Here is a 27,600-nt window from a genome sequence, read left to right on the forward strand (position 1 = left end):
ACAATCTTCTGTTTATAGTTTTACTTTCAATATTATTATGTTAGTCTAATCCTAAAATGTAAGCTCAACCCAACCATAACTTCTAAAGTGATTTACATGCTGGTGCCATAAGTATCAGACTGTATCATAATAGAAGTTTATCCCACATTGATAAGCTAAAAGTCAAGCCAATTATTATTACTGCAAAAAAAAAAATCCTTTCTTCCTATTTCCATGGTGCCATCTAATTTCCTGGCATCTTTGGCTGTTTTGTTCTAGGTATAGGGCCATGATTTGCACAGCAGGGATCACTCCTACCATTAAAAAAGCCCCCCACTGTGTCCAATACTAACCATATATGCCATATTATTGAACACAGTGGGAAACATTTTCACTGGATGATGTTAGAGGGAGGAACACTGCCCTTTGTGGAACTTTCTGAATGAGGAGCAGGGTGCTCAGAAGGTATGCCATCATTGATCATTCCTTTCACTTCCATGGCACCAGCAATGAAGAGGTTAAGGGAAAAGCCAAATTAAGGATTTTAAGGTGCATACAAATATATTTTAAACACTGAAAACAAAAATGACAAGCAAGCATATTACTATAGGTCCTTTTTTAATTATGGTTAAATTGTCACAAACTTGTTTATAAGCAAACTATTTACCTGTATACAAGGATTTACTAAATGCCAGCATATATATGCATGCTGTACAAGATTCTTGTTAAACAATAAAATGGTTGTTTCTTTTTCAGGATGAATTTGAACATTTTTTCAGAAAAAGAATACAATGGATTCAGCTTCAGGATTTAAACATATCAATGAACACAAAAACTTCCCAGCCAGTGATTGCTGATGGCAAGTCTATTATTACTAAAGCTATTCATAAAAAAGATCTTAAGGTAAGTTGCCAGTTACTGATTTTCTTCTTTACAGTAGGAGGGGAATATAAAACCTATTTATAACAGTAGAAAATATTTGGTGGATTTCCAAACTGCATGTTTTTAGAATGTGGGAGGAACCGGAGTACCTGGAGGAAACCCACCAAAACACAGGGAGAGCCTGCAAACTCAATTCAGATATTGTCCTGTCCTAGATTTAATCCTGGGACCTAGCGCTGCACAGACCAGAGTACCTTTAAGCCACCATACTAATAAAAACAGTTCCTGGTAAAGATTTCTAAAATCCCATATATATAATATATATTATATCCCATATATTATAATATTTCTAGCTTTGTGGTATGTTACAATAATAAAAAACTCTAAGGATGTGTATTTTTTATATGCAATCTTAGGTCAAACTGATTAAAGTGCAAAAGGTCACCTATGTTTGGGATCAAGAAGCACAACAATTTCAGAAAGCAGGGTAAGTACGCACATGTATGTAAATATCTGAATAGTCAATTTTTAGAAACATAATACCAATATTTATAGTTATATTTATATTTAAGAATTCTTGAGGACAACCTGACCTGCAATGACATTCATTCAAGATTTGGATCTGGACTGACCCGTGAAGAACAGAACATCAGGTAAAAACATATTTTAAAATTAAAATCCAAACTCTAACAATAGTGAGCTGTTAACCTCCTATGCTCTGTGCCAGGGGTCCCCAACCCCCATGTCCATGACATTCCAATGCAGTTGGCTAAAGCTGATCTCTAGGATAATGATAACCCTCACCCACCCACTTTAACTAACTCCAAAATAAAAAAATATAAGTCATCTAAAACCACAGTCAGGTGATGCTTGTGAGCCTTTTCTATACCTATGTTTACTTACACAGAAATTAAAATTCAAAAAGAATTTCACTCATGTTCCTCCATGTTTCTCAGTCTAAACCTTTACAATGCAATTCAATTTCATCACCAAAACAAATAGTAGAATGACTATGTTTTGCAGAATGTGAAATTTGAATTCACTTATGAGCAGAAGAGAAGACTGGGAAATTTCCCGGATAAAGAAAATAATACTTCTTTAACATTTCAGTGCATTTTGACTTTTTTGGTCTTTCTCAGCAGACAAAGCCCTAGTAATATATATAGATGTCACTGAAAGGAGCTACCTATAAAATGCTAATAGCCATGTGCAGCACTATTTTTGACCACTGATATTGATCATATTCATAGCTTTTATTATATACAATTTTTTTTTTTTTTTTTGCAGAAGAACAATATGTGGATCAAATGCCATTGAGGTTGACATTGAACCAATCTGGAAATTATTGTTCAAAGAGGTAATTATACTGTAGCTTCAGTCGACTGAGCAAATTTTGATATTTTTTAGTATCATATATTATATTCCAGTTGGATGCACATTCAATATATTGAAAAATGACAAAACCTAGAGAGTACAAATCTCTTTAATTAATTTACCATTATTTGACTTGGTATTTGCTTTATTTTAATACTGTTCATTTTTTTTCACATTCCTCCTATTTTAGGTTTTAAACCCCTTTTATGCCTTTGAAGCTTGCAGTCTGGCTCTGTGGTTAGCAGTGGGTTTCATCGAATATTCAATTGCTGTTATTATAATGACTCTCATTTCCATCATCTTTACAGTTCATGACCTAAGAAAGGTAAATGCCTAATAACTTAACACTGACATGTCTTTACTCAGTATTGCTTTACAACATTTTACAAAGATATAGTTATTTTTTCCACACTTGTTTAAACACTAATTTCATATCTGTTATATGTATTATGTTATATGTATTTGATATCTTGATCCCTCAATGTTATCTTACACAAATTCAAACATGTCTAATATTCCTCTGGTAAAATAAAATATACATTAAAATAAATGTATACCTGTTTATCTACAGGAATCTGTGAAACTTCACAACCTGGTGAAATCCAACAACAGTTTCAAGGTGGCCATTCGCCAAAGAAATGGAGGCATGTAAAGTTACTAACTTTCAGAAATACTGTAGGGGAAAATTGTAAAGCATTAAGAGAGCTTTTGATTAACTTTTTTTTAAGTTCTAGTTAGTGGGGAACAGGTGAATTGTTTTTATTGTTAGCATCTCTATTTAGGAGGCCTTTCCTACTTCCTATTTCATGGGTGTCAAACAAAACAGAAAATGGGTGGATATCCTCCAACTGGGACATCGTTTCCAGAAGAGGAAGGAAGGTTTAGAACTTCTTTTGGTCACAATTCTATTGCTGTCCTTGTCTTTATAAAAAAAAATTCAAAAAATGTCATTTACAGCTTATCCCTGGACCAGGCACTGCATCTGGTTTTGAACCCTTTGGGCTCTCAGTTTCCTTGGTAATCCTTAATATTTGGTTTATGATTTAAAGGGGCAAACTTTAATATGAAATGTAATTGTGAGAATATTATGTATGGTATGCAGTAACATAGTCACAGAGTTTAGTATTTAAAATAATAAAAAACAAAGACACATGGTCAAAATCATTATTGACTTGGTAAACACATGGCTTTATCAACAATGCTACCACCATGTCTACACTGACAATTATATGTTTTTGCTTATAGGGCATTTTTCTTACATGCCTTGTATACATTTTTTGCAGAATGTAAAGAAGTAGAGTCACAGTGTTTGGTGCCAGGGGATGTAATCATTCTCACAGGAAAAAGGCAGTTCTTGCCATGTGATGCCATACTTCTTAATGGAGGATGTATTGTGAATGAAAGCATGCTTACAGGTATATAGCTTTTTTTATTGAAGATAGACTTTAATATTTTCAGTGCATATGATACATTTGAATGACAATTATTTAAAATTTAGTTTTACCAGAATGAATGAACATCAACTGGATGTATCATGTTTAGAATGTAGGACCATTACATATGTAAAAATACAAACTCAAAACACAAATAAGTGTTATGATGATTGTAATATATCTACTGTTTTTATCTAGCCAATTAAAACACGGCACTGAGATGTAAATAAGCAAAGTTGTAAATCCTATATTCACCAGGAATTCACTACATATGAACCTTCCAAAGGCATGATTTTTATTGACAGTTAATGATTCGCTCCCAGTAAATGTTTAGTTAAAGTTCACTGCTTTTTAAATGCACACTTTAATAAACAACTCCAGGTACTGTATTGTAATTTAGCATTATTACCAATGCCCCCACCCCACTTACTTTACTAGAAAAATATACTTCAGTGCTGATGCATTGAACAGCTAGCGGCACTGCTAATATAAGACACACGCCTCTTGGTCATTAAACAGATTGTTTATGGAAGGAATGTAAGTTGAAATAAGCCTGCAGCATAGTTGGTTTTTGCAATATGCTTGTGTTCTAGCTGACGGTTAGACCTTACACAATGCTGTAATTATAGCTCTATGCAAACTGCGTAAAAAGTACAATCAAAGTTTATATTTTTCCGGAGTGTACATAGGAAACCAAACATCTGCTGTAGACTAACAAAGATACCATACTCAAGATTTAATAATGCCAGGATGCTGTTTTTTCCCAACAGGTGAAAGTATTCCTGTTTCTAAAACTCCTCTACCCAACAATCATCATAACATGCCATGGAAGGTGCAAAGCGGAGAGGATTTTAAAAGGCATATTCTGTTTAGTGGAACAGAAGTCATTCAGACAAAGCCCGCCAGCAATGGGCAAGTGAAGGCAGTTGTTCTAAAAACTGGTTAGTAGAAAGTTTTAATAATAAATTCATAGACAAAATGTACATGTATGCCTCTTTAAGGTTTATTTAAACAGTAGAATCATTATTTGTATCCATAGAGAATATTTGTTGAATATGTTCTTTTGAATTACTTCTTTTTGTATGCACAGGTTTTAATACCGCTAAAGGGGAATTGGTCAGATCTATCCTGTATCCCAAACCCATGAACTTTAAATTATATAGAGATGCGTTCAGATTCCTAATGATTTTAGCCGGAGTTGCTGTCATTGGAACAATCTACACCGTGGCTGTTTTTGTCTTGCGGGGGGTAAGAAATAACAGTAATAGGATCTGTATTACAGTGTCACCATTTTGTAGTGTTCAGCACTTAAGTTATGTACACATGTCAGAAGATTCTCAAATGAGACAACCGGTTGGGAACGACCACTATGTATTTCAATGGAGGACAGCACAGGGGGGTCCTGCTCAATTGTCCTTAGAACAAAACAGTGTTGTATGGGTGCTAGTTCATTCATCTGTCACTGGAAACGATCATGAAAATGATTTTCCAGCGGCAATCGTCTGACATCTATTGGACATCTGTACAAGGCTATAAACTTTTTATTCATTGATTGGATCATGAAAAGATCTTCAGTTGCCTTCCACTGTTCATCTAAAATGTATTTGCAACACCCCAAGGAGACTGTTTATATATGTTAAAGAGATTAAAAATTCCCAAAACCATACAAATCATGTCAACGGAATCACATTGCCATGCTTCAAACATTTTTCAGAATTCATTGACAGATGCATTTGACTTGCGGTTCACTTACTTTAATTGAGTTTTACATTACCATAGACATATACAAATGCAAAACCCAGATAAAGTGAACTAAAAAACATCATCAAAGGCCATATTGCTAATTCAATTGAGTCTCAGTAATATACGTAGTATAAGATCACTTAAATATATGGACATATTGGACCTGATTTATTAAAGCTCTCCAAGACTGGAGAAAAAAGACTATTATAGGAGAACCTGGATGTTCTAACAAACGTAGAATGGATCACACAGGTTCCCCCATGATAGTCTATCTTCCCCAGTCTTGGGAAGCTTTAATAAATCAGACCCATAAACGTATACAGTATTATAAATTATTACATCTATTTGTCTTTTAGGAGTCTCCTACTCAAGTAGTGATCAAAGCTTTGATCATTATCACTACTGCGGTCCCTCCAGCATTGTCAGCTGCTTTGTCTACAGGGATCATGTATGCTCAGCGCAGACTTAAAAGAAAAGGGATATTTTGCATCAGTCCTCAAAGGATCAATGTATGTGGTCGGCTGAATATTATTTGTTTTGATAAGGTAAGGGAATTATATTCTGGTATATTATATCATATTTTTTAAACTGTGTAGTATATCCTGTATGTATATAGATTATCTATCTATATTATAATATCTATCCTGTTTATATACTTCATGAACCACTTTATAGTATAATTCATACACATTTTGTTTTTGATTCATGTACAGAATTGTATTCAAATACAATGAATTGAATATTACAATTTTTGATAGTAAAACTGTTATAACAAATATTTTATAACTATATTTTATGGCAGACGGGTACCTTAACAGAAGATGGATTAGATCTTTGGGGAGTGCTTCCTTCTCAAGGGAATTGGTAGGTTCCATATACTGGTGAACATTTTCAATATTTTGCAAATGAGGTATGACACTGATGTGAAGTGGAAGCATATATGTATTTATATGTTTGCTTTAGAGACCCTCTATCCAGATTACGTACACTCAAGTACTTACATATTCTCAACAAAGAGTAAAACAACTCAATTCACCTTTATAGCTTTATACATTCAAGAAAAATTCAGCTTCAATGACACATAGATCTTGTTTTTTTAACTACTACTTGTCAAGATACCAAAATCCTAGCAGTCTTCCAGCCCTTTAAGGTTAACAAACATTAGGTGTTTTTAAGCTTTTGGAAGCAAACTAAAACTTGACTTTGTTGAATCTTTAAGTAACTTTAAAAATGGGGTTATTTACAGTACATGCCAATAGAGAGGTCATGGACTTGCTTTAAACATTTTTTATGGCTTTTTAAAAACAATAAATAGAATGCAAAACGAATAAATTTTTTGTGCACATTTGTTAAATGAAGAGTATTTGTCATAATGGTATGGTATTTTCTTTTATATTTTTCTTTAGGTATGTTTTTTTTTAATTTACAAGAGACACTGGTTATCTTATTCAATTGCTATAATACTTTATTTACAATTTAACCCCTATGGAAATTCTATTTAAAAACTGAAATGTGCTTTGCACCGAAAAAGCTATTTCATGGAAATGGGATACTCATGCCATTTTGCTATGACCACCAATTACTGCAGTGATGTGTCTTTAATTTTAAAAAAAAGTCTTAAAAAATGGACGGCCTAAATTAATGTTATCTATGTAGAAAATCAAACAGTCAAAGACAAACCTCTTTAAGTAAATCTAGTTCAAGATATTTCTCTTTCATTCAACAGCAAATGTCCCTACAGTGAATTGATGACATATTTTTTTTAAACCTCCTCCTTAATGTGTTTTTTTTCTATCTTCATCAGTTTCCAGAAAATTTTTAACTTTACATCAGGTGAGACTTTACCTTGGAGTCCTCTTCTCGGAGCACTGAGCTGCTGCCACTCTTTAGTTTCTATTGATGGAAATCTACAAGGAGACCCATTGGATCTAAAAATGTTTGAAAGCACACAATGGGTAAGGATGTCTTTTCTTTCAAATAAAATGAAGAAAACAAACATACAGACAGTAGTAGAAGGTCAACAATGATGTAGTAACAATCTTTGCTACACAAGGAATTGTTGTAAAATAATAACAAAATATGGTGCCCAGCCAGTGACTAAGCTTAGAAATAAAGCCACATCCCAATATATATTTAGAAACAGTAAATGGTTTGGCTTATTGACAATCATAGGAACTTTTGGGACTTTAACATTATTAACCTCAAACATAAAAAAACATCTAAAATGTAGATATTTTTATTTATTATAACATAAATACAATCTAAAAAATATATAAAAACTGGTATCCCAACATGAGATTGACATATGAAGACAGGAATGGTCCCACAATGTTTTTCAACGCGTTTCATGGATAAAGTCCGCTTCTTCAGGAAACATTAGGAACTACAACCATACACAGCAGTCAGCATATACATACAATCAACATCTACCTTATTAGATAGAGCTAGATAATATACATATCACTTGTTTACCCACCTTCATGTTGAGATGACAGTGTTTATATACCCAGGATTGTTGGGTATATTGGTGCGCAGCTCAGCAAATTTTGACAGCTGAAGCAACCAATCAGGCAGATAAGAATGCTTATTGCAGAAGGGACATTGCCTGTCCCTTTCTGCAATAAAGCTCTGCCTGGTCACAAAATTTAAAAGTGGAACCTAAGTTCTGCTTTACGTAAATAAATACAAATATTTTTCATATGTAGCATAGGCAATAAAGCATGTTTCAATTAAGTATTCAACAATTCTGCATTAGGTAAAGAAAGAAGAAGTGGTGATGTTTTCCACCCATGGTGAAGTTTATATAATCTACTAAATGACCTGACCATAGCAGACTAATATCTAAATTGTTCATGGGTTACTGAAATGATCAATACAAACATCATTATTCTCTTTGCATTGCTTACAGTCATAGCTATTTTTACCTTTTTTACAGGAATTCAACCAGTCAAGTTCTGAAAATAATGAAGCTACATCATCTAGCCTGATTGTAAAGCCTGGGCAAGTGTGCAGTTCTGTGAGTTTAATCCTTTATTCTCTGTTAAATGGCACAGGTTGTAAAATATTATTAGTTTTTATGCATGAAAAAAGCATATATTTACAATTATAATTTCTTTAATCCTTTAGGGACCAGCAGAAGGAATAGCCATCGTCCATCAGTTTCCATTTTCCTCTAGTTTACAACGCATGTCTGTCATCACTCAAGAGGTTGGGCAAGACAAACTTGTGGTTTATATGAAAGGAGCACCTGAGATGGTGACTAAATTCTGCAGAGAAGACAGCGGTAAGAAATATTATTAAGGAAATACAAATCATTTGATAGAAACTTTATAGTGTAACTGTATAGAACTACATCCAGTGAATTTGATAATTATTATACAGTATTTATATAGCACCATCATATTACACAGCGCTGTACAGAGTCCATAGTTGTGTCACTAACTGTCCCTCAAAGGAGCTCACAATCTAATGTCCCTACTATAGTCATATGTCATTAATGTAGTCTAGGTCAATTTAGGGGAAGCCAATGAACCTAACTGCATGTTTTTTGGGATGTGGGAGGAAACCGGAGTACCCGGAGGAAACCCACACAGACACAGGGAGAACCTGCAAACTCCATGCAGATAGTGTCCTGGCTGAGATTTGAACCTAAGACCTAGCCTTGCAAAGGCCAGAGTGCTAACCTCTGAGCCACCGTGCTGCTAAGTGCAGGTTCTTGGGTCAGGTGTTCTATGGTTTAGGCTAGCCATGTATTATGCAGTTAGATGACTTTAGGTGAAAACATTTAACCAGCCAAATCTATCAACAATTCTATTAATTATTGATTTTTAGGCTGTTTTTTATTGGTCATCCCTAGTAATAAAATTCAACTTCTTTTTGTTTCATAATTGATATTTTAAAGTTAGATTAGCTTTTATAGCAAAAAGATCACAACATTGAGATATCGACCAAGATATCGACCAAGCAGACGGTAAATTGAAAATACCTTCAAGCTATATACTCTCAAAGCGCATATATAGGTTTATGCCTAGATATGCACTTTATGCCTTCAGTTTAGAAGTACATTTGTTGTTGTTCAGTGATTAAAAAAAATGGAAACTTTTATAGGTGGTCATTCATTATGTGATTGCATCTAGAGAAAAGTTTTAATATTTAGATTCTCCTTTCAACAGACAGATAGGTGACTCTTCAGACAGGTAGCACTGATTGTTATATATATATATATATATATATATATATATATATATATATATATATATATAATTTATGCAACAAACATACACACACTGTATATGGTTAAATGTTATATGTTTTGTAATGGAAGAGGATCAACTGGTTGTGTTTCAGCTTTATCCATCAGAGACATTATGGCCTGAAATTGATAACAAAGATATTGTTTGTGAACTGAAAGATTTAGTCTGTCATATTTCAGAATGGGGAGGGGTTGGAAATTGAGGCACCCTTCTGGCAAGTAACACAATGTTCAATACAATAAGTTTTTGTTTAGCAAGTCCAACGCATAAAACAAACTAAGTATCTGTTAAATTTATGCCACTATCCAAACATCAGCTCCCAAGTAACAAGGTGCTCTTTACCAGTTTTCCCAAAACAAATAGACAGCCCATACCCCTTTTTAGCTTTTGTCAGGTAAGATTATATGACCCGTTTACACAGAATTCATGATGAAACCTGGGCCATAGTGGTGTAAAAAACATCTGTGGGGCCTCTGTTAGTGATTTTGCAAACAGATGTTAGCATCATTTTAAATAAAATGCACCTGCTATAGATCAAAAACACATAAAAAACATTCTGAATATTATACCATGAGGTGGCTCTTGAATATCCAAAATAATTATAACTATGGCACAGCTATTTCCTTGGCTCACTGGTAATACGATGGAGAAATATACTGAAAAAAAAACCAACAACCCCCACAATAAAAACTAATAGTTTGAAACCCAAACGTATCAAGTTGTTACAGGCCAAGACATTTTGAATTTCACAAGTCAGTTTAAAACACAGCATTATTTGGAAGTAATCTACAAATTCAAGCTGCTTGGTCTTTTAAAGACAACACACAATATGAAATTAATTAATCAAAATAGACATTGAAAATGTTTCTCTCATAAATAAAAACAAAACATTTTAGTTTGTTAGAAAACTGATAAAACAATCTTGAAAAAATACTTAAATTTCATGGGTTCAACCCTTGTCAGCCTAAATAATATTCAGAGTAAAATGAATGCAATTAGAAATATTTAGGATAACGAGTCAGAATTCATTTAAATTCATTCAAAAATGTAAATAAAAACAGATCAAAAAGATTATTAAAGCTCTCCAAGACTGGAGAAGATACATTTTCATGGATGATCAAGTAATCATGGAATCAATCAGGTCTAGGATTAAAAACATTTGCTGACAAATAACAAATGACTTTTAGGAAATCCATTGTAGATTTGTCGGATCACCCAGGTTCACTCATGAAAGTGTATTTTCTCCAGTCCTGGAGAGCTTTATTAAATCAGGCCAAATGAGTAAGACCTGGAGCAGGAGTGACTAAAGGGAGCATAGGCGAAAGGACTGCATGACAGGGGGGAGAGGGGGGAGCCCAAAGGGAGTGAGGTTAAGAAGGGGATACGTTGGATTGGTCAATAATTAAAAAACAAAAGGAGGAGATAGTAGGTTTTATAAAGTTCAACAAGGGGGTGGTCATCAGCCATTTTGTAAGACAAAGAACTGGGATTCCCTCCCCCCATCCTATACTTTTTGGGCGTTTGATGACTGGTGATAGCATAGGAATGGCGGTTGAGGTCCTCAGGGGCGGTATGAGATACAAGGATGATTTGGAAGTGGGAGAACCCATCTTAGGTGTGGGGACTCTCAGAGTGATACAGGAAGTTGGGGGAGGTGTTCCAAAGAAAAATGGGGAGGGGCTACGCACGGGCGAGGAGGATGTTACTGAATCGGTGCGGTGCGGCTGGGAGCAGGAACAGAAGGAGTGGTAGCCCTCTGGGAAGATGGTGGGGAATAAGACATTAGAGGACCTGCAACCAGGGAGGGGTAGGGTGGAAGGATTTACAGGTTGGAAGGGGTTTTGTTGAACATGGTACAAGTCTGGAAAAATTATGTTATGTTAAGAATATGTTAATTTATGTTATGGATGTTAAATTATTGAATAGAAAACTTGTTAAATTGGGTTTAATAAAGCGGCCTGAAAGGCCATTTTTTCCAAGCGTGGGTCTCTGTGATCATTAAGGAGGGGGTAAAGGGGGGAGGGGGTAAAGGCTAAGCCTCCAAGCTACCTATGTCATGTACATTCATGATCTTAAAAGAAGTCATACAAAATACATCCTATTGCATTAAATCATAAGAAACCTATTGTGAGATTGCAGTCCCTTCAGAGGTTACATATATTGTTTAACTTTTACACCAAGAATTTTTTTACACCAAAAAAAAGGTTTTATCAGAGCTTTAATGTATAAAAGGTGTAAAGGACTTTTACTGTCTGATCTCTACACTTTTCGCACCTAAGAGTTGCTGCTTTTTCAGGAGAAAAAAAACAGGGTATACCTTTGTGGAGTTTATATATTTTAAAATAAAGTTTAACTTTAAAAAAAAAAATATTTACATTTGTTTCTTTTTCATGCAGTTCCAAAAGGCTTTTCTAGTGAACTTCAATATTACACCATGAAAGGATTACGAGTTATTGGACTGGCATATAAAGTACTAGAAGAAGAAAAGCTCAGGAGTGACAGCAACTTTATCAGGTGTGGTGTTCACAGTATAAATGTTGTTTATAGCTAATTTGTCCTGAAGAATGCAAAATGTCAACATTATTAAGATGATGGTAGCCTATAATTCAGATGGGATTAATTAATACAAAATAACACCTTTCTGTTTATTTGGAATTTTACACTTATTTGCATTACAAATAAATATGTCCAGCTACAGATCATATACAATAGTGAAGTGTTAATATATGTATCTCTGATTCATTCTACTAGATTTATTTATAACCAGCTTAAGCATACACACCTACACTAGAAATGGCACATCCTGCCCATACGCAATAAAAAAAATCTGCTAAACTGGCATAAATATTACTTGTATCTGCAAAAAGTAATTGCTGTTCAGTTTCACACAAGGATAACTGAACTTCCCTTTATTTCAGGGAGGATGTTGAATCAGATCTGGAATTTCTTGGTTTGCTTATATTGGAAAACAAATTAAAACCTGAAACCAAACCGGTTCTGCAAGAACTGAGCGCTGCCAACATCAGGACTGTCATGATTACTGGTAACCTACAGGTTTTTATTATACTTTATATATTTTATGTGTTAAAGTTCATATCTACGCAAAAGGAATACTTGTTCTGGTAAGCCCTGAGCAGGAAATAAAGAGAATTTTCCCCAATGGCACCCAGATCAAAATAAAGCCTTTTGTATAAAAAATAGGTTTTGACACTTTCATTTTTTTGTATTATTATACTCCATACAGATAGTGTCCCAGCTGATATATTTAAACTCGGAACCTACTGCTGCAATTGTTTATTTGTTATGCACCTCAAATTTCTGCATGCATTGTTGCAGCTGTGATTTTTTAAAATAATTTTAAAGTCTTGTACAGCCTGTAAGGCTGAAATATTTTCTTTAATAGATTTGAGATCATTCTTAGGGCTGGATTATTTTTAGGGTTGACTCATACTCTTGCCCCCAAGGATAAAGGTGATGCCCTCTCATTCTCTCCTCCTCCTGTGTCACTGTCTGTATTCGTCTGTCATTTGCAACCGCTATTTATTGTACAGCGCTGCGTAAGATGTTGGCGCTATATAAATCCTGTTTAATAACTTTACATTTTAATAACTAGCTTTAGTAGAGTTTTGAAGGAGACGTTTGCCTGCTTTTTGCAGTACACCTAACATAGCAAAAATCCAGAGAAATATTGAATAATGTAGCCTTTCTATGCTAGCACCAAACTGACTTGGGAGTAACTTGTCTACATATTCAGCCATTTCCATAATCTATGGGCCATTTAAAGTGCATCCAAAACCCCATTTGACATCTTCTTCAAGATGAGTGCTACAGGACCTGATCCCAGCACTGAACTACGGTTTAGTAAGATCACTATTAATTTGATAATTATTTTTCCCCCCCGTTTGGTAAGCTAAGATTACATTGCCACTTATTCTCATTTTTAAATAGAAGTTCTTCTTCTTGCCTAAACCGTTCATTTGAGATCATAAAGACATAAATGCCAGAGTTGCAAATTAATGAGAATATTGACATCACAATAAAATGTATTTTGAATTACAGGTGATAATCTGCAAACAGCCATAACTGTGGCAAAGACATCGGGTTTGGTTCCTGAGAACAGCAATATTATCCTTGTACAGGCAGAAGAACCGTCTGGACTGAGCTCTGCAAAGATCTCCTGGCATCCAGTTGAGAGCCAAGAACACAGTCCCAGTGATACCAAAGTATGTTTCCTCCTTTATTTTCTGTTATAGGCAATAGTCTATGTTTTTGATTTTATTATTATTATTTTTTTTAACTTTTTAATGTTTTTTCAACCATATTGCATTTTCATTGTTTATATACAATCTTAATTTATAACTAAGTTATTACAAAGTTATTCAGGTTATGAATCGTAGGGTTTCTTTAAAGACAGCAGCTTTTCCCTCCTTTGAGACACATTGAGATGCATTTCCATAGGGCTCTATATGATTATAACAGGGATGAGGTAGGAGAGTGAGTTACTCCTGAGTCACTTATCTTTATGTTCCCTTGTTCCTTTGAGTTTTTGCTTTCCAACTTTTTTAAAAACAAACTGTCTTCATTCAGGAATGCTGTTTAGATTATCCCAGGAAATATTAAAGAAAAATCTAGAGCTCCACCTAGAGGCTTGTAATATCAAATGGGAACAATTCATATACGTTGTATATTGCATATGAATTATTTCCATGTCTAGCATGCAGACTTGTCTAACAGTAAGCAAAATGTGGTAACAAAAATCAAAAACAACTTCCAAAGTAATATACATGAACACTACACCATTCCTATAAGATTATAACTTTGTTGTTAGCTTCAAAATAAAACCAGAAGAAATCTAGGGCAGTGGTCGCCAACCTTTCGGACCTCAGGGACCACCAAATCCACAGACTACAGACCGCCAATGCGCGGGGAGCCATGTGTCATTCAGTAACTTCCCCCAGAATAACGCCTTGATACCTGAACCACTCTTCCATACAGGGGAACATGGTCTGCGGCTCTGGCTGGTGCATCCCCCAGCAGGGTCCTTCTCCTGACCAGGGCTAGAGCCGTGGACCACTGCTGAACCAGGGTAAGTTAAGGGCTCTATTTATATAACAGGGAATCAGACATTCGCTCAAACAATTTTGTTGTGGGAATCTTCCAGGTCCATGTGTTTCAAAAGCAATATTTGATTCCCACCAGGGAATGTTTGAGGGAATGTCAGATTCCCTGTTTTATAAATGGGGCCCTAAGTGTAACACCGCTAAATGTTTAAGCAGAACTATTTTCTGTACCTAATATATTTTGTAACGTTTTGTCTTGCAGGTATCATTTAATATTGATATTGAAGGAAGAACAATTTTAGAGGAAGCACAAGGTGACTATCATTTTGCCATGAGCGGGAAGACATATCAAGTTGTCTTGGAGCATTTTCAAAGTTTGCTACCAAAAGTAGGTTTCCAGGGGTTTTTATGAGCATAATAAATCTTTACTAGAAATTGACAGAAACCTGGTTTCCTAAGGAATTTTTAGTTCACTAAAAATTTTCTAAACCAACCAGTAAAACCTGTAAAATGATTAAAAACTATATAAACTGTATATATCAGATAAGGTCAAATATAAACCGGTCCTAATATAAACCAAGGTACCTAAAAAAATATATCCATGATGTGTTTTTTTGAAAGCATTTATTGAAAAGCTAAAGGTAATCACATATGCTCAGTTTGTAAATCTTTTTACAGGTTGAAATATATTTTGTGTATTTTTGTTGTCCACCAGTAGATGGCATTGTGTCCTCAAGTAAAGTGTGTATCAGACGCTAATAAAAAAAAATAAGCGTTTGTTACACACTTTACATGAGGACACAGTGCCATCTACTGGTGTGACACAATGACACAATACAATATTATTTTTCTTATGGAATTTCGTGGTCAGAAAATGTTTTCTGTTGCACTTTTTACTCATGCTTGTTGATGCTACAAAAGAAAAACAGGAAGGCAAAATAAATTATTATAGTTTTTACATCAGTTTGAATGTTATAATATAAACAAATAATTTATTAATTCAAATTCATTGTGTTTTTTTTGAAAATACCACATTTATTTATTTAACCCTAGCTGATATGTAACTATATTTAGGTTTTAGGATATAGGTGTATAGGTGTGACTAACCCTGAAAAGAATATCTTTGCAGAAAAGATACATATAAAGGGGGTTGGTGGGGGAACATTTGTTTGTTGTGATAGATGTAAAGTTGTGGATTGATGTAAGTTGAAGTCCACACAAACTTCGTTTTTTCTTAATTTTGTTTTTTTGGTTAGAGTGAGAAATTCATGGGTCTTGTGGGATCTTTTAATTGCTGTACGTGCAACAGAAAATGAAACATTTGCCTGGCCTACATGACCCTACATCTTGGACCCTATTTTGATATCCAGCTTGGGTTCAAACCTCACCTCACCCATTCCAAAATTTACAAAAATAACAATAAGGTGTTATGTTTATGTATACAACTGGTCTTCTTAATCTTAGCATTAGTTGAGTGAGAAAAATTATTCATTATCTCTACCCAGAAAATAGCAAATTGTTAAAAATCTCCCGAATCTGGGCTACAGTAGATTACAGCACATTTTTTCTTCCTGTATTCTGTCTTTTTTCCTCCGATTGTTTGTTTCTTGTCCCAGTTCTTTCTGTTTTAAAGACATAATATGAAAAGAAAACAAGTCAGATAATATTCCTACTTATACAGGTCATAGTTCCATTTGAAAGATTTTTGCCCAAAATCTCTTCTAGTGTAAACTGTACTAGTTGACTTTCCCATCACTTTTTGCTCTAGATCTAGTCTAGCTTAAAGTTTATAAAGAGGAAATTTTGGCTAGAAATATATTTATTGGCTCACTATAATGTCCACTTCATGTATATCATATGTGCTTTATTGCAGCTTCTGGTAAATGGGGCCATCTTTGCAAGAATGTCGCCTGGGCAAAAATCCAGTCTAATAGAAGAATTCCAAAAGCTAAAGTACGTTTTGTGATTTTTTTAAAAAAGTTTATTGATAGAGCTTATAGTGCAATATTAACACATGTATAATATTACAAATATAACAGTTTAAGATTTACAGTGTTTACAAAATAGCTGTGTATGAAAACGACTGGGATAATGACTTTTGTTTGATGCTGTGCCAACATAGTAAGGACAAAATCAAGACCAGACATAATTAGATGCTTTTTCAATTGCACTTGAATGGGCTGTATGTTCATGTACTGCATAGATTAATCCTAAACCAGCTCTTGAGGTTTAAATGTGATTGTCTCTGTAATAAAGGAAAAAGAAAGTTAAAGAGCACAAATTTAGGAAGTACATTCCCAGTCACCCTGGGAGGTGATGCTGGAACCAAAGCTTTGGGTGTTTTATTAAATACAGATTATTGTAAACTAACCTATCTTTCTGTCTTGAGCTAAGATGATATCTTTCCTAAAAGAATTAGTTCACTGCCCTTACCTGCTGCAGAATTAGTTCACCTGCCGCTTGAAAATGCATTTACAAAAAAAAAGTAGTTACCATTGAATTTGTCTCCACAGCTATTACGTGTGCATGTGTGGTGATGGGGCCAATGACTGTGGTGTAAGTATAAATTAAGATTTTTCTTCTCTATTCTATGAATAATTTATTTTAAGAGAAGTCAGCATGTTTTCAGACTCACCAGCTGTCTTGACATATTTAAGGTCATCAGATATCTTAAGTTTCCTCCCTTCTATAAGAGCTATAATCCAGAACAAATCTGATTACCTAATTCTCAGTCATTTATGTACACAACAAGTTTAGAAAAACACCTAGAGGATAAATCGCTGATGCAAATAGTAAAACATTGCTTACTGGTTATCACCAGTCATTTCTGGAACTGGCATGATTATCACATCTAATTTTTTATAATCATTGTAAAATAAGACAATAACATTTTCAACTTATTTTTGGCCTTTTAATTGGAGATCCTCAGTAGTAATTTGTATTGATGTTGTTTGCTATTGTACAGACTTATTAGAAACAGAGTTTCCACAATAGTGCTGAAAAAATAACAATTTTTTGTAAACATTCCAGGCTCTTAAAGTGGCTCATGCTGGCATTTCACTCTCTGAGCAAGAAGCTTCCGTTGCCTCTCCATTTACTTCCCGTACTCCAAACATAGGATGCATCCCAGAACTTATCAAGTAGGCCTGCTCATTTATTTGTTTACAGTTTTATGTATAGAATTCCTTGCTAAATAGTAGAAGTAATAGTTTAACACAATTTAAAAGTTTACACCTGTAAAGGGTTTTTGTTACTGTCTGTGGCACCTCACTTGTAATATCATGACACTCATGATTTCAGATGAGCGTCAGCCTCTAAAGCACATTGTATAAAAGTAATGCATACTGCTAAATAGAATTGACACTGTCACAACCCCTACTGAAATCTGCATTGTAAACCGTCCATCAGAAAGACAGATTTGCTAGGGATGTGTGCTGTTTACACCTATACTGGGACACAGGATGTCCCTTGGATTTGTGTAATTTCACACAAGTTGGACTTGACATGCAGATGCATTCTGAAGAGACTGAAAAACAAAAATGTTTTCTGACATCAGTTTTAACATCTCATGCAATAATAAATATTAACATTAGTTTACATGTATTTAAATATATTTACATGTTTAAGTGCATTAACAACAGTTAACACATGAGGATGCAACTGGAAGCTAGCCCCATAGGAAAGTGTTAATTGAATCCCATCAGCTGTAGATGACCACACAAGGAAACCCCTTTTTAAACCCATTATTCACTCATATGTGAATCATGTGTGAATAGACCACTATGAATTTGTGAAAGTTGAAACTATTGACCTTCTTCACTGATTATCAGCTGGACCTCCTTTGTTGAACACTATGGTTTGAGATTTATTAAAGATCTCCGAAGGCTGGAGAAGATAACCTTTCATCAGAACTTGGGTGATCCAGCAAACCTGGAATAATTTCTTAAAAGTTGTTTGCAATTTGTTAGCAAATGTTTTCAATCTTGGACCAAATCCATTTCAGGTTTGCTGGATCACCCAGGTTCACTGCTGAAAGTGTATCCTTTAAAGGTTTAATAAATCAGGTCCTATGAGTCTCTGACCCACAAAAAGTATGTAGCTAAACAATCCTCACTCTACTCTGATCTTGAAAACTTACATATTATTCCAGGAGAGTGAATAAAATACTAAAGCCATAGGGTAGGAATACAAGTCAAGCAATACTTATTAGAATGTTAGTAATAGCAGGCCCAGCTGTTTTCTCCAGCTTTTCCTCCAAAATGTTTAAACTATTGTGTCATAGCCATTATTGATTTCTTGTCTTTCTTCACAGGGAAGGGAGAGCTGCTCTGGTCACCTCTTTCTGTGTCTTTAAGTACATGACTCTTTATGCCATGATCCAGTTTGTTTGTTTACTTCTACTCTACTGGGTAATTACTTTATTGATCTTTTTAGCCTGATTTCTATAGTTGAATATACATACAAACATTTTAGGTTGTAATTGAGTTATAAACCTAGAGCACTTCTTTCTCTTTTTAGCAAGTGAACATCCTGTCAAACTATCAGCTTCTTGTCCAAGATGTGGCTGTAACTATTGTAGTCTGCTTGACAAGTAAGAAACTGTACAATACATGTTATAAATCTTGTATTTGCCTACGACTCCAAACAAGCTATATCCGTGGCTTATCTTTTGAAGGCAGCAAAAGTGTACAAAGGGGTACAATCAAAATGTGCCTAAAATCAAATGCTTCCAAATAATTGTAAGATAGCCTGCATGTTAAAGTGGAAATTCAGGTTTTACTGCTGAGTCCCCATTGTAGGGATGATTGATTGCGTACTATTGATTGATGTGCGTACTATCTCTAAGTAGATGCAGCTCCCAGCAATGCTCTGGTAGACTCTGGGACAGATAGTAATCTTAAATCTTCCCAGGGGAACATTTAATCACAATAAAAATCCAAAATGATCTAACCGTTACTTACTTTCCTGCACAATTAAAATATCTGAATTTCAGTTTTTAACTATGGAAGCTTTGGAAAACATAAAGATAAGACACCAATGCGTTGGGCACATAGATTATATCCTGTCCAGGCAATATCCATCTAAATTTGAAAAAGATAGGATGGAAAATACTATACAGGTTGATATTCGAAAATCCAGCAACCTCTGAACCTGAGGAGTGCCGGATTTTCGAAAATTCCGGATTTATATATATATAGTTATATATGCTGTAAATATTTAACAGAAAATGACTACCTGTACAGTCCTTTAAATGGATGCTGAATCCATATTGGGGCTATAGAGCAGCGAATAAATGAGAAGGAATGAGCAGGAAAGCATATGCAAGCAAGACCCAACAGCTGATTCTGGAGTACAGCTCCTTTAAAACATAAACGGCACCTCCAGAAAACAGTGTAGATTTGAAAATGCATGCCGAAATCCATGCCGGAAATCTGAAGGAAGCGGATTATCGATGCCTGGATTTTTGAATGTCAACCTGTATTTTCAAACATGTCCCTGTATGACCTTACCTATAGGTCAGTGCATGCTTCAGAATTGGACTGAAGCAGCCAATAATTACAGTTAGCATACTACACAGCTAAGGGTAAAGCTTTATTATAGTTTACAGACGATTTGTTTTCTTTATCTCATTCCATATATAAGTAATATGTACTATGTTGTTATGGTTTTCTTACTGTTGTAGGCATATTTAGTTGTTTGTTATAATTCAGCCACTTCCATTTATTTTCTCATAAAATATCAGTACATTTAAATCGGATTTCAAACAATGCAACAGAATGGGGGACAGAAGTAGAGTCTAACCGGGCACATCGCTGGTTCTTCATGTCCCTAGCATTATACAGGTGTTTGGAGTTTCTGCATGCAGCAAAATAGAATAGATAAATGATGCCATCTAGTGACAATTTACCTCTATCAGTTAGCATGTAAAAAAAAAGAAATTGCTGGTTGAATGTTAATGATTTGACAACAAAAGTCTCCTAAAAGCATACAGATTGTACGAGCAAAGCCCCAGTGAAGCACAAAATATGCACAATATTGCAAATTTAAAGTATAGTTATAAGTTAGAACTGCAACTACTGGAGCATAGCTTATGGTATTAAAAATATATATTTATATTTATCTTATATATCTTTTAAATGTTTTTCTTTAGTGAGCTTAAACCATGCATATCCTAAACTAGCACCATACCGTCCTCCGGCACAGCTGATGTCACCTCCCCTCTTGCTGTCAGTAGTCATTCATGTCATTGTTGCTACAGCCATACAGGTCTATGGATTTATTGTTGTCCAGCAGCAAACATGGTATTCTGTGCATCCTAGCAGGTAAGAGACTCTCTGGGGGATACTTTTTATGGGTTCAATGATTGTTTTGCTTGTTAAACTACATTTACAATGTATAACAACAATTTAAAATGTGTACAGACTATTGATTAAATTGTAAAATGACCCGAACATTAAACATAAAACATTATGACTTCCTTTGCAAAAATTTATACACAAGTATAAGCAGATACTTACCATACTCAAGTGAAGGTACAAAGGATATTTGGTAAACATCAAATTCAAAGGGTTCATAAATACAAAAAAGCTGATTACAATGGTGAAAAATAAAATTGTGATCACCCTATTAGGTAATTTTTGGATATGTTGTCATAAATCTTGATAATGCCTTTGTGAATGACAAAGAAAATGATATCTTGTCTCCAATATGTCACAAGTTCACATAGGGGGTACATAATATGTATAATTTATAGGTATTAAAGAGCACATTGCTAATAGGAAACCATTGTAAAAAAATATGTATAACTGGAAATGTATCCTGTATCCTTTTTCAGAGCTTGTATCTTTGGGAATGCCAGTACATCAAACATCAGTACATCCTTTAACAGCACCATACTACCTACAACAAGTAGTCAATCTGGGTTTGATCTGAACATGAGCCATGAGAGCTACGAGACAGCCACACTGTGGCCATTGACCACTATCCACTGTATAATTGTGGCATTTATCTTCTCCAAGGGCAAACCATTCCGACAACCTATATACACAAATTGTAAGTATATTTGAAAAATATTTGTTTTGCTTGCTGATTCTGTTTTAAAATATAGACATAAGGTTTGCTAAATTATAACTCCTAGGAATGTTTGAATACCATAGGAAGTGGTTTATAAAGGCTCACCAGTAGGAATTTAACCTAACATTGTCTAATAAAAACAAATGTAAAACATTGTCCAAGAGTTATTTTAAGTAATGATTGACTGATTTAAGGATTGTTTTGGGAATGATCAAATTACCACTTGTATGTTCAACTTTAATCTTTCCTGGGATGCTGTATTTTTATGTTGTAATCTATAAATTATTTTGATACACGAAACACATATTGTAAGTTTTCAAATTTTTTTTTTTTATTATCACAGATCCGTTTTCTGTTGTACTGATAGTCCAGCTTGGAGTTTGCATCTTCCTTCTATTTGCTGACATTGACAGTATATATAAAGTGCTGGAGGTAAGTGTGCCAACTGTTGTGCAAGCTTCCATAAAGGTATTTCAAGTTTATGCAAGGTTGTTTTCAGACAATAAAATATAGTACCTGAACAAGTACCTTGCAATAAACATTGTGTAATGTATAGTATTTAAGATCCCCTCCAAAAAAACAAGTTTGAAAAAGGAAAATTTTTTTAGAATTGAGGCATCTTTACAAGCAGCATAATAAACATACACAGATCAGTGAAAAGTCTTCCACTCCCCTCACACATCAGCGAGCCCCGGGCACTCACAATACCATTGCTGGTTCACCATATTCTTCAAGAACTGACTCCACTTTCTGCCTAATATATCCAAACCCTTGACAGGGGCCATTGTATCCAGATAATTAATGTTGTTCATTTTAACATTGTCAGCAGTTTTAATGTTTTGGCTGATGAACATGATAAAGTGCAACACAATAGCAGTTTTGATCTGATAAAGATTTAGTAACCTTTGACAAGTTTTAATTGTCCATGTTCTCTATGTTAGGGGCATTTTTTATGACTTAATGGGCCTGATTAATTAAAGCTCACCGAGGCTGGAGAGGATACACTTTCATCAGTGGAGCTAGCAAATAGCAAATTAAATCCATTCCAGGTTTGCTGGAGCTCCCAGATTCACTGATGAAAAAGTATCTTCTTCAGCCTTGGAGAGCTTTAATAAATCAGGCCCAATATCTCTTATATTGCTATAAGCGATTCCATTGGTAAGATTTCTTGACACTGGGAAGTTAATTTTGGTCTTCCAGATAGTTAGTGCTAAAGAAGCAAAACATTCTGGTAGAGGTTCTAAACTTTCCCTACTCTTGGGCTTTTGCTATTGTTAACTGGAAGACATCCATATACTGAACTAATAAACTGGAGAAAAGTAATTTATTCAGATCTGTTTTCTTTTACAGCTTGTGTGTATGCCAACTTCTTGGAGAACCACTATTCTGATCATTCTGATGATTACCATTGCTGTTTCATTCTTAGCTGAAGTAAGTATTCTGTGTTTTCTGTGATTAAACTTTAGATTACAGATGGCACCAGCACCTCACCTTGCACTGATGAGAAGTGGCATCATAAGACATTATTGTACCTGAACACAGGGTACTCCCTGGAGTTCACGTCTTTCCCTTCTGCCTTTATTTCATTGGCTAATAGATCTTGATCCTCACTGGGATTCTGCTCTATCATCACGGTGCCATCTCTATTTTCCTGTTGACCTGCGATTTATCCCATGGCAATTGGAAAAGGAGCATTTGGCTCCAGGGATTCATGTTCCCAATAATCTTTATAATCTTCATCTTCCCCTAATTCATATGCACACGTTGGGGCTGTGGCTTTATACTGGCCCAGGCTGTGGGCTAAGGCTGCTTGTCCTTTATGAATGGAAATAGTTTTTACTAGCTGTGCCTCCCTCTGCTTGAACTTCGTATGGTCGATGGGTTTGCCTCTCTTAATTTCTGTGATTTGCTCTTGGGCACTTCGTAAGCGCTAACAATGTGACCACACATGTGAGCGCTAACAATGTGACCACACATGTGAGCGCTAACAATGTGACCACACTCGGTCTCAAATTTTCTGAATAATTGCTTGTATTTAATAATTTTTCCTTGAGCAGATTTAGAATTCTTAACTTGCTCTTCATGAAAGGCTCTAATTATCTAATTTATGGTGGAAGTGTACTTTACCTGGTTTTAAAAATCTTGGTTTTCTTTTTCCATTTCTATTTTCTTTGCTTTTTAGAACTCTGTACCAGGTCTGCTTATAGTCATGAAGGCTGCATACAGACCTGCTAAAGCTAGGCTTTTTAGCTGTTTACTCTTTTTACACGTCTTTGTTTGTGGATCAAATAATTCCTGCACATACGCCCATGGAGACTCTTTAAATTTAGCATCTTAGGCAAATTGGATGATTTTATGTTTGTAAGTGTAAGCTGACACCAGCCTTCTCAAAGTGGATAGGGAAGCCTTTTCCAACAGGCCTGTACCTGGAATTTGCAACTTAGTATTTCAAAACTTGTTAGATAACTGATAATACATATTAAAGTACAGGGTGACCACTTAAAGAAAAAAAAAATATTAAGTATACAAAAATCAAGAACAAAGGGGTAATGCCAGATAGATTTATGCCACTCTAGGCTAAAATTGCCAACACAAGTTTTACCCCAACAATAGACTGTTCTGGAATGCACATTTTTACAAGAACAAATACCTGATAGAACGAAGGGTCCTTCTCACCATAAACAGGCAATACACAGACACCAGTCTGATAAGAACAATGGTGATCTTTGCAGTAAAAAGTTATTAGCTAAAGCTCTAATTATTCCCACCAACACAGAGCAATAAAACTTAACCACTGCTGACAATAAAACAGAAAAAATAAAATGGGTACCGGAATCATGTTCAAATAATATAAATTTAGGATAAAACAAAAAACAAAATCTCAATACATGTTTTTTAGTTCAGACACCAATGAATCTTATTACTGAACTCACAAACTAATGTGCAACTCTTTTGAATTGTAAGACTAACACATTCAAATAATAAGGTCAAACAAGTATCAGAAGAACAAAACTGGTGTTTAATGCATTAAAGGAACACAACACACCAACAAAAGACAGAATAGAGGTTTCACTGTTCCTGAAAATTAAACAGCAGACAATAGTTCACATAACCTATAAATCCAACTTCTTATCAAACGCGCTTTGTAACAACAACAAACTTTATTGAGAAGTTATTAAACCACAGGGTATTCTTTAACAGTTCCTACTGAGAATATATCTCTGTTAATAAACCGAAGTGTATTCTCTGCTGCTAATTTAAACCAGTTTATTAGAAGTACCGCCAATATCCTTTTATTTTGGGACATCCATACATACATGTATAGCGTATTGCAAACACAGCAAATACCCAAGCATGCAGTGGTGTATGGGTCTAAACAAGCCCTAAAAGTAGAGTTATTGCATGTATCCCATGCTAAAGGGGAAATTTACGAGATCCAGCTTTCAGAATTAAGCTGCTGATTGATGTGAAGTTCTTTTCTGGATATATGTGAATAATAAATGTATTGCACTTTATAATAGTGATCTGTTCTGCTTAATCTCATCTTAAAACAAACATTATTGGCTTATTTCTATTGATGACATTATGGATTTGACGTGGAGAAATAAACTGATCTGTTGGTGTACTAGAGGTCTCTCCTTTCCATATTAACAAAAAGAGAGATCAGGCGAGGGGACTGACCCACAGGACGCACTGTTTTTTCTTTAGTACTCACACTGTGGTATAGTTGGAAGATAACATTGGCTGTACCACATTTTTTATACAGTACTAAATGCTTTTTAATGTAAATTGTAGATTAGGAGAGCTGCAGCAAAAGAAAAAATAAATAAATTCATTTTAATATTACCCACTTGTTTATGTCTCACCCTGACAGGAGATATTAGTATCATACCTTTTATATTATTCATGGCAATAGTAATAATTGCAATGTTAAACACTTAAAATTTTTAAACAAGTGAATTATTTATCCCTAACTTATTTGCATAATCTTCACAGTACTTAAATTGCTTGGAGCCATTAATGTTCTCCAGTACACTATTATTGGGCAACTAATCCCAAAGCACCAACCCCAGTGCATCACAGGAAGTGGCCCAATGTCTGAAATCATGAAGAAAAACAGTCATACAACATTACACAAATTAAATATTATCTAGTTTGGGTTTAGTTTAAATGGTAAAGTGTATATGCAGTAAATTTGTTTTCTGTCTTAAAGAGACAGAACAGGAAAAACTTAAAGAAAAACTTTAAGATTGTGGCCCTGATTTTTTAAAGCTCTCCAAGGCTGGAGAGGATACACTTTCAACAGTGAAGCTGGGTGATCCAGCAAACCTGGAATGAATCTGGTCCAGGATTCAAAACAATTACTAGCAAATAGCAAATAACTTTGGAGAAATCTATTTCAGGTTTACTGGATCACCCTGCTTCACTGATGAAAGTGTATCTTCTCCAGCCTTGGAGAACTTTAATAAATAAGGCCCTGTAACTCCGAATGTTGAATTTCTCCCAACGTAGGCTAGGTACACACGTGCAATGGTTCTGCAAATTCTGCCAGAATCTGGCGTGTGTACAGCGCTTGTTGTCCATCGTTTGAAAGACCGCCCTGGTGAATCTATGGACAATGGCCAACAAACGATCGTAATAGACGTGCGGCTACGTTGTTCTCCCCCTGCCCTCTCCATAGAACAGAACAATTATTGCATGTGTGTACATAGCCTTACTGTTTTGGTGACAATGGTCGCCAGGATAAATAAAAAAAGGGGATTTTTCTGGGTAGCAGCAATAAAAACGTAACAAAGGGTCTCAACCTTCCCTATTTTATTCAAAACTAAAAAATGCATTAAAAAATGCACATACTATTTCAGTAATTCCTTTGCAATCTGATGATAATATAGTCCTTAAAATGTGCTCAGGCAAATGTATAACTATAAATATATGATGGTGTTACTATTATGGTATTAGTGATTAATTACACATTTCCAAATGTTTTATTTCATATTTTCATAATGTATGTTCTTTTTATTAGGAATTTATTGTAGAAAACAGAAAACTTTGGCTTTTAATGAAAAAATGCTTCACATATAAGTCAAAGAGTCAGTACAGGAAAATAATCAGAGCAGTGGAAATGGACCAGAGCTGGCCTCCAATCAACCAGACCTACCGTACAAAACCAGTGATCAGACATTCAGATGACAAAACACAAGTATATAGCAATCCGGCATTTGAAGACAATGAATTTGTTAAGTAGGACCAAAAGAGAATGATTCTCCAAGCTATCAGCATATTGTGATTATTGCATCATATATTTAATGTTTTGTTCCTTTTAGTTCCTTTTTCAAAGGACATCCTATGGAAAACAAAATAATAAACATAATACATGCATAATAACCATGCTAATTTTTTAACATTTCAGCACACAAAGTACAGTTTTTTGTGTTAAATATAAGATATTGGATTTGTTTTTGAACTAGACAAATAATTAGTTATATGTAATACATATTTTTGTATTATTGTTTTTATACTGGTATATAAGAAATAAAGATACTTTTTTAAATATACATTTAAATGTTGTGTTTATTTACAAATGCAAAGTGTTTAGTGTTACGTATTACATTATATTTTAAACTATTGTTAAAATCTCTAGTGACTGCAAAAAACAAGGGTAATTAACCCCATTGAAGAAATTTGCTAAACAAATTTCTTATTCGAATCATTGTGTAATTTTTGAATAACTTTGTTTACACCTTCATCGCATGATTTCATGCAGCTCCCTGCCAGCCTCCCGAGTGCTCACGTGGCAGTGCT

General features: G+C 34.7%; 1 protein-coding gene across 1 annotated transcript in view; it reads left to right on the forward strand.

Moving 5' to 3' along the window:
- LOC140329766 (probable cation-transporting ATPase 13A4) overlaps nt 1-27,262 on the forward strand; it is a 28,731-nt gene extending 1,469 nt beyond the window's left edge. The window contains 28 exon segments of the mRNA XM_072410157.1: nt 736-882; nt 1,278-1,348; nt 1,434-1,514; nt 2,149-2,218; nt 2,426-2,560; nt 2,807-2,888; nt 3,528-3,650; nt 4,439-4,609; nt 4,759-4,916; nt 5,768-5,956; nt 6,214-6,275; nt 7,216-7,366; nt 8,347-8,427; nt 8,538-8,694; nt 12,061-12,178; nt 12,583-12,707; nt 13,724-13,887; nt 14,987-15,112; nt 16,598-16,677; nt 17,238-17,280; nt 17,755-17,864; nt 19,037-19,133; nt 19,243-19,315; nt 20,876-21,047; nt 21,560-21,777; nt 22,142-22,230; nt 23,149-23,229; nt 26,822-27,262. Coding sequence (XP_072266258.1) covers nt 736-882; nt 1,278-1,348; nt 1,434-1,514; nt 2,149-2,218; nt 2,426-2,560; nt 2,807-2,888; nt 3,528-3,650; nt 4,439-4,609; nt 4,759-4,916; nt 5,768-5,956; nt 6,214-6,275; nt 7,216-7,366; nt 8,347-8,427; nt 8,538-8,694; nt 12,061-12,178; nt 12,583-12,707; nt 13,724-13,887; nt 14,987-15,112; nt 16,598-16,677; nt 17,238-17,280; nt 17,755-17,864; nt 19,037-19,133; nt 19,243-19,315; nt 20,876-21,047; nt 21,560-21,777; nt 22,142-22,230; nt 23,149-23,229; nt 26,822-27,043 — 3,396 coding nt within the window. The 3' untranslated portion in view covers nt 27,044-27,262.
- Nucleotides 27,263-27,600: the final 338 nt, after the last annotated feature.

The sequence above is a fragment of the Pyxicephalus adspersus genome, chromosome 4 (assembly GCF_032062135.1).
Source record: "Pyxicephalus adspersus chromosome 4, UCB_Pads_2.0, whole genome shotgun sequence".
NCBI lineage: Eukaryota > Metazoa > Chordata > Amphibia > Anura > Pyxicephalidae > Pyxicephalus > Pyxicephalus adspersus.